Raw genomic sequence first — 7,967 nt, forward strand, 5'->3', positions numbered from 1 at the left:
GATAGAATGATAAGTTTAGGTAAGATAGCATAAGATATAATAATAAGCTTAGATAAACTTACATAAGAATTACCGTAAAAGTTTAGATAAGATAGTAAGATAGTATGACGACTCATAGGTTCCAATAGGACCAATTAAGTCTATATAGTTAAAGAGATATTCAATCAGGTCAAGACATACACTAGCTACTATACTTTAGCAAGAGTTGAACTTCAAGCCTCTAGAATTCTGTCTGATAAACAGTTTAGCCTCTGTTCTTTTGAGCTTCTGGACAAAGTAGAGCAGATTTCAGCAGAGCTTCCAACATATTGTGGAGCAGATTTCAGTAGGACAAAGCAGCTCAAATGATAAAGCCTTAGGGTCTGTTATGATTGACTGAACTGAGCTGAACTGAACTAAACTTATTGGAGCTGAAGTGAACTGAATATTTTATGAGAGAAGGAATTTAAAACTAGACTGAAATGAATTGAACTGAACTGAAAATAATCTGATTAGAACAGACCCTTAATACGTAATTATTTTATTTTTTATTTTTTTATGTTAAAAGTCAACATGAACAATTTACAAAGGTAGTAATAGTATTAAAGTGAATAACAATATTAATTGAATTGAATCATGAAAGTTAATTCAATTAAGACAAGGTACATATGAAGTTAGGTTGAAACGCATTGTATTGGAAGTATAACTAGGTAGTATAATTGTAAAAATTACATTCCCTTAAAGCTTAAGCACAGTCAACGAGGGATAATTATGTGATATATTTACAAGCACAAGAAAAATAGCAATATTAGGGAACAAATCCGAGTGGGTTGAGAACATGGCGTGCTACCCCATATTTATCCACCCATACACACATACAGATGATATATCATACTAGTACGTTTAGTTTTTTACTCAATCAGATCATAATATAGTTTGCTTATTGATTAATTAAGCTTTTTACAGTTTGCTTTTTTTATAAATTAGAGGTAATTAAAACAATCATTCTTTCCATATACTCTTGTGCGTGCCTTTTTTTTTTTTTTTTTTTTTGTGAACCCCAACACCCAAGGAAATCCCCCGGCAACCTCGCGCGTATCTATACTTTTACAGATTTTTTTTGTTACTGCTTCACCCTTCTCTAGAATTTCAATCACGTTACTGGTATCCTAGCTTTGTTCTCTTCTCCTTATTATTTAAAGTATTTTGCTCTATTTTTTTAGTGCTTGTTTGAGCTATTCTAGTCTAGTTTAGAATGATCTAATTTTTCTTTGTCTACTATATTTGAGTAATAAAAATAAGGTGAAAAATATGGTACACTACATTATGGGTTTCTTTGTAATTTAAATTAGGGACTAAGGGCCTGTTCTGATTTATTGAAGTGAGCTAAATTGAACTGTTCATGAGAGAAGGAAATTAAGAACTAAACCGAGCTAAACTGAAATAAAGTGAAATTAAGCTGAAGAGAACAGGTCCTAAGGTGAGATACCCATGACTATGGCTCATGAGAAATAGGTGGCAAGGAGCCTCGAGCATGAGACTGAATGAGTGGAAGAAAGGGTTAGCCTTTTACATGTCGTTCATATATGGAACCTCACACAACAACACACGTACGCAACCACAAGGCTCAATATAAACACGATAAAAAGGATGGTCTTGTGAAGTGTTTTTAGTAATAAGAGTTGGCTCAAGTAGTAAGCAACTTGATGTCACTTAAAGGAGATATCGGGTTCGAGCCTCGTCTTATTGTATATTTTTATTTTTATTTTTTGAGGAAAATCGTATATTTTTATTAATATCTAGTTTCTATATTTTATACACTTATGAAGATGAAAATAAAACCGTAATAAGACGTGTCTTGGAGACCACGAAATGTCAAATGAGGCAAAAATTTAGGGACGAAGGGAGTACATGTAAGCCAATAATGGGGTGTTTGCTAGAACCCTCTTTTTCCTAAATTATACTCGTAAAAACCAAGGCTTATTATCCTTCTTAGGGTCTGTTCTCATTGACTGAACTCGGCTGAACTGAACTGAACTGAGCTGAACTGAACTAAACTGTACTGAGCTGAACAGAACTGAACTGAATTGAACCGAAATGAATATTTTATAAGAGAAGGAAATTAGGAGCTGAACTAAACTGAACTGAACTGAATTCTATTTTAACATAAGAAAACAGACCCTTAGTATCAATGTGTACAACTGGAAAAACCAAAAAACCTTTGGATCAACACTTCATTATTTATTAGTAGTGACATTTATTACTTTTGGCTGTTGGGCTTGGACTGTATTTGGGCTTTTAAAGTTTTTCATTGAGCCAAGTTCCTATGGCTGGACCTCAATCCCTTAATGGGCTCCCAAACAATTCATAAGCCTAAAACAACTTAGCAAAAGGTGATGGTGATTTCAATACTTAAAATTTGAGCTCTTCCAATAACCTAGTTGTATTTGTATTTAATTATTCAACATATAATTACTCCCACTGATGCCTAGTTACTAAGAAGCATTAAACCATTGGCTGATGTTTCTCGAATTTATTCAAAAGTATATTAGCACAACTTAATAAAACCTAAAAACTTGATTACCACTTTGATCATAAATTAATTATACTCCGTACTAATTAAGGTATCAATGCAATGGAATGCTGAGCATGTATCGCACTTTGATCATTTGAATATTGCAGCCGCACCGCCATTTCACCCCAACATTACTGAACTAAGCATTATACACCTTACAATGTTAAATTTTCAACTGTATTAAAAAATTAAAATGCTCTTAACTCCTTAATTAATCCAGCCTGGTTTTTCACTTAGAAATTCCACCATCACAAACCTCACTCTAGCTTTGTCCATCAATTTTTCTTGAATAAATATGTATATATATAGCGTCGTCTATCTTCATCATCACCTCGCAAGTCGCAACATTCGCTCTCACCATCGATCATTATAGATATATACTCTACAAGTATGTCTAGAGGATTTGTAACATTAGCAATAATACTCCTATTTAGCAACTTAATCTTAGGAGCATTGAGTGGGAGTTTCATCAAGGATTTTGATATAACATGGGGTGATCAACATGTTACGATGCTAAACAACGGGAAGCTTCTCACTCTTTCGTTGGATCAATCATCTGGCTCGGGATTCAAGTCCAAGAACGAGTATTTGTTTGGGAAGATCGATATGCAAATCAAACTCGTCCCTGGCAACTCAGCTGGCGTTGTCACTGCATACTATGTACGCACTGATTTTTATTACAACCTCCGATTTTTTTTAGTTGCAACTAAAAAATAATCGGAGGTAGTTTTTTTTTTTTTTTTTTGTATTGTTTGTTCATTATTGAATCTTGAACAATGAACGCACTATGTTGTTTTAAATAGAGATTGATTTTATGTACGTATGACATAGTGTACTAACTTATTATCGATCTTGATTTGTGCAGCTATCTTCAATAGGAGCGACACACGATGAAATTGACTTGGAGTTCTTAGGCAACATGTCTGGCCAACCTTATATATTACACACAAATATCTTCACCCAAGGCCAAGGCAACCGGGAGCAGCAGTTTTACCTTTGGTTTGATCCAACTGCTAATTTCCACACTTACTCCATCCTTTGGAATCCCCAACTCATTGCGTTAGTACCTATATACTTATCTACCTCATACAGACTAACAATTTATACTTCCTCAATTTTTTTTTTTTTACTTACCTGTTTCTTTTATCACACGTTTGTATATGTAAAACTTTCACAATTAATAACTTTAATTCTCTATAAGTAAAAATTATAAAAGATACATATTATGATAGTACTTATTGAGACGAATTCAAAAAATCCTAAATGAATGTGTTTTTCGTTATATATTATTCATAAAAGAGGGTCAAAAGAAGAGTAGTGAATAGTGTAAAATCAAAGAGAGTTAAGTAAAAAAGAACGGAGAAAGTATTAATATTTCATTTGTCCGAAATTAATTACTTTCTCCGTTAATGATTAATTGCAACAAAGGAATATTTTATATCTCACAAATAATACCCCTTTGTTGCAATTAACCATTAACAGGGATGTATAACATTACAAATATGTACTAATTTGACGCCAAAATGGTTTATTTGATCTCTCCTGTCGTAATGGACTAATGGTAGGCACGCTTTCTATTGGGCCAAGTCATACAATACATGGCCCAGAGTTATCATGCCCAAATGAAATTGACAAAATGCTTGGATGGGAAAAATGTTTAACATATTACTCCCTCCATCCCTAAATTACCTTCCTATTTTTAGTATTTATTCATCACATAAAGAGAAGTAAGAATTTAATTTAGGGACGGATGGAGTAATAACAGTATTGGAGAACTTAATTAAGTAAATGTTATTGCAACATTGTTTTTATCTACTATACACAATGCTTATACTAGCTGTTATTATATTTTTCAGATTCTATGTAGATGGAACTCCAATACGAGTATTTCGAAACTTGGAATCGAAAGGAATACCATACGCGAACAACCAAACAATGAGGCTTTACGGAAGCATTTGGGATGCAGAGGATTGGGCAACACAAGGTGGACGTGTTAAGACAAATTGGACAGCCGCGCCATTTACTTCTTCCTTCAAAAATTACAAAGCTAATGCTTGTGTATGGTCTTCTACCAAGGGTAAATCTTCTTGCAAGCCTGAATCGGCCTCTACTCCTAAGTTTCAATGGCTTTCTCAAGAGCTTGATTCTTCGACTCAAGAGACTATGAAATCTATTCGACAACAATACATTGCTTACGATTATTGTTTGGACAACAATCGCTTCCCTCAAGGTCTTCCTCTCGAATGCACGATCACTAGCTAGTAATTAATATGTATGTAACATTGATTTTTATAATCTTTCACGTTAGGTTGTGTTGTTTAATGATTTGATTATTGGCGATATCACTAATATATTCTTGCAATGTATACTGATATTCAAATGATTGAAATGATCAGGTAGCATATGAATCACATAAAATGAGTGGAACAATACATTTATTTATTGCCATATCCTCAGTAATACACAGATACAAGTGATATCAAGCTCCTCTATGTTATGATATGTAATTATGTATATAACCAATCTAACCTTCAATAATCCAATAGAGGTTAAGTTCCTCTATGTTATGATATGTATATAACCGATCTAACCTTCAATAGTTCACTAGGAGTTATCAAATTATTAAGTATCATATAGTATATAATCATTATATTAGAAAACTAGACTTACCCCACATGCAACTTTAATTACATCCCTATAAATTTGTCAAAAAAAAAAAAAAAAATAAAAAAAAAATTACATCCCTATAAACTGAGCAACATATAAATGCGTATAATTATCTAATTATATGCAATATAAGTTCTTTTTAAAAACGAAGGACAAAAGTCATAGAACACATGTCTCGCAAAGGATAAAAAGAGAAGCCCTAAGGGCTATGTATAAGCATTAAAAATAGATATTTACCCTGAAATTTTTGTGAATACAATGGAGTGAATGGACTAATGTATTGAAACAAATGCATTCAAAACCAATACAATAGAGTGAATGGACTAATGTCAGCAATTCAATTCAATTAACGCTCAACTACATTAACCTTGAAATCTTTGTAAATGACATCATTCCTTCCGTCCCCAAATAAAAGTACTACTCCATACCCTTTAATCCAAAATGGTTACTCCATAATTCATTAGTTGAGTATCTAGAAATATAGGAAAAATAAACATGATCATGATCTAGAAATAACCAACCATTAACCAAATAACCAAGCATTCATCCACCCTTGCACATTGTGACATTGACCATAGACCTTGTTTTTAAAACATCAGAAAAGCACCCAATTTCTGCCGGCTTAGAAATTTCAAAAGCGCGTCCCAAATTCATCATATTCACTCCCCCCCACGAAAATTCGATCTTCACTCCCATATTTTTCATTCACCCAATTCAAACAATCAACAATCAAATATCTTCGAATTTCTCCTTAATCTTAATTTCTAAATGGGGAACAAAGATGAAGAACCAGCGCTCGGAATTCCGTACAACGCCGGGCATCCGCCGGCGGCAATGATGTATCAGCCGCAACCACCGCCGCAACCTCACCCGCCGCTCCCATCACAACCGCCGCAGTATTATTATGTCGCAGAAAACCCTTATCAAAGAGGAACTCTTCCTCCCAACGCCATCTTTGATGATCCTAAAGGTGCCCCAATTCACCAGACTTTTTACAGAGATACCCCTGCTCCTTTTTCCTGCGTTTTCTGCTCTCATTCTTCTGTTACTTCCGTCAAGTTAGTCTCTTTCTCTCTCCTCCATTTGCTCCATTTTATGTTCTTTCAATTATTTAGATTCTTGGGTTATTTTTTTTTTTAATTGGTTTGATTTATGTGAGATTAAGCTCAATTGGGGATTAAGATAGGGATTGATTTGCCCCTTTTATATGAAATTCTACTACTTTCTTGTAATCTTTAGGTTAATCAGTAGTGTTGTTTAGGGAAATTAGCTTAAGTCAATTTAATTGTTGTATTACCCACGATTTAATTTCTCCTATATTGATATCAGTGGACTGTAATTGATAGAATTGAACATTGAAAAACTATGACCATTTGTCATTGATACATTTTCTTGTGATTTCTTTGGATATGCAAACCATTGTAATTCCAGATGCCACTAAAATTTGATTCTTTGTTGATTGCGTTTCTACCGGTTTATCATCTGATTTTAAGCTACCTTTGGTGATTTCATATGAAAATTCTTGTGTATGAATTTATATGTATTAATGTAGTTAAGCATGTTTTTCTTAGTAATCATTATTAGCTGATCATTGCTTGATCAATGCTATCTGGGCTATTAATCCCAAGATCCCTAATTTTCTTATTTGAAAATGCAATCCAGGTCAAAACCTAGTCTTGCGGCTTTTATTGGTTGCATGATGCCGATGATGCTCGGATTTTGCTTCCTCTGCCCTTCCATGGATTGCCTCTGGCATAAGTTTCACTATTGCCCTAGATGTGGAGAAAAGGTGTTAAAATCACTAAAACCTTATATTGACATTCATTTTTGACTTTTTTCATTTGTAGCTTCTGGTGCTTTTAACTATCATACTATCAGTTTTGTGGAGTAAAACTTGATTTTTTTTATTTTGCTTACTGCCCTTATTGTAGGTTGCCGACTTTGAGAAATCAGATCCTTGTGCTGTGATGGATCCTCCACATTGGGTAGAGAGAAGTTTTGCATTAACCAGCTGAAGCTAATTTGGCGATGGTTAGTTTGTCTGATGTTAAGCCTTCTCTCGATGCCCTTGCTCTATTATATGTCCTCTATAGATTATGAATGTAGCACATGAGCTGAGGTGTGAATAAGTTAATTTTGTGTCATGTGTTGAAACTTGGTGCATTGTAATTGTACTAGTATTGCTTATATAGTCTATACAAATGGTCTTGTTTATATGATTTTACCTATTCATGTGATGAATATTGCACAGATGCTATTGTGTGTGTGATATTTTTTGGTCAGGCTTGTGAAATTGCGAATACAAATAGGGGTCAACAGGAAAAAGAAATTTATGCTGTATTTGTCATGTCACTGGACCACATACCTGTGTACATGGTTCATGCTTCCTGTCTTATAGCAGGTAGAATGGATGAGGCGGGAAAGTAGATGCTTATTTAAACTCATTTATGCATTTGATAGTATACATAATTAAGCTATAAATGCATCTTGAATGATATACCTTGATTACTTACCTGATGCTTAATACTGCATCATTGCATTAGCTAGAAAATGATGAACAAAGTGCTTGAAGAGCTTGGAAAAGGAGTTCCAGCATGAGAGATTAGAGTCTGTCAGGGTAGCCAAGGATGAACTGCCTCCAAAATCTCACTTAAGGATGAACTATGATAACTCTTTTCATCGAAGGCACTTGGGTGGGCATATAATGTGGATTATCTTTGGCTTTATCTTTACATAGAATAGGCTA

The 7,967-nt window shown here is 34.0% G+C and overlaps 2 protein-coding genes across 2 annotated transcripts; both read left to right on the plus strand.

Moving 5' to 3' along the window:
- The first annotated feature begins 2,790 nt into the window (after nucleotides 1-2,790).
- On the plus strand, nucleotides 2,791-5,353 carry LOC110690481 (xyloglucan endotransglucosylase/hydrolase protein 22-like). The gene is made up of 3 exons (XM_021867330.1): nucleotides 2,791-3,214; nucleotides 3,420-3,613; nucleotides 4,411-5,353. Exons 1-3 carry the CDS (start codon nucleotides 2,945-2,947, stop codon nucleotides 4,814-4,816), a joined length of 870 nt encoding a protein of 289 aa, XP_021723022.1. The 5' UTR covers nucleotides 2,791-2,944; the 3' UTR covers nucleotides 4,817-5,353.
- A 392-nt stretch (nucleotides 5,354-5,745) lies between these two features.
- Nucleotides 5,746-7,489, plus strand: LOC110690484 (GSH-induced LITAF domain protein-like). The gene is made up of 3 exons (XM_021867332.1): nucleotides 5,746-6,279; nucleotides 6,884-7,010; nucleotides 7,153-7,489. The coding sequence occupies exons 1-3, from the start codon at nucleotides 5,990-5,992 to the stop codon at nucleotides 7,234-7,236; spliced, it is 501 nt and encodes a 166-aa protein (XP_021723024.1). The 5' UTR covers nucleotides 5,746-5,989; the 3' UTR covers nucleotides 7,237-7,489.
- Nucleotides 7,490-7,967: the final 478 nt, after the last annotated feature.

This window comes from Chenopodium quinoa, unplaced genomic scaffold (assembly GCF_001683475.1).
Source record: "Chenopodium quinoa cultivar QQ74 unplaced genomic scaffold, ASM168347v1, whole genome shotgun sequence".
Classification (NCBI taxonomy): Eukaryota; Viridiplantae; Streptophyta; class Magnoliopsida; order Caryophyllales; family Amaranthaceae; genus Chenopodium; species Chenopodium quinoa.

What these genes read in the sequence shown, in the direction of transcription:
- LOC110690481 (XM_021867330.1), top strand. Translation starts at nt 2,945, where the DNA reads ATGTCTAGAGGATTTGTAACATTAGCAATAATACTCCTATTTAGCAAC. An exon ending in GCGTTGTCACTGCATACTAT is followed by an intron (nt 3,215 to 3,419) that starts GTACGCACTGAT and finishes TGATTTGTGCAG; the next exon opens with CTATCTTCAATAGGAGCGAC. An exon ending in TGGAATCCCCAACTCATTGC is followed by an intron (nt 3,614 to 4,410) that starts GTTAGTACCTAT and finishes TATATTTTTCAG; the next exon opens with ATTCTATGTAGATGGAACTC.
- LOC110690484 (XM_021867332.1), top strand. Translation starts at nt 5,990, where the DNA reads ATGGGGAACAAAGATGAAGAACCAGCGCTCGGAATTCCGTACAACGCC. An exon ending in TCTTCTGTTACTTCCGTCAA is followed by an intron (nt 6,280 to 6,883) that starts GTTAGTCTCTTT and finishes AATGCAATCCAG; the next exon opens with GTCAAAACCTAGTCTTGCGG. An exon ending in GCCCTAGATGTGGAGAAAAG is followed by an intron (nt 7,011 to 7,152) that starts GTGTTAAAATCA and finishes CCCTTATTGTAG; the next exon opens with GTTGCCGACTTTGAGAAATC.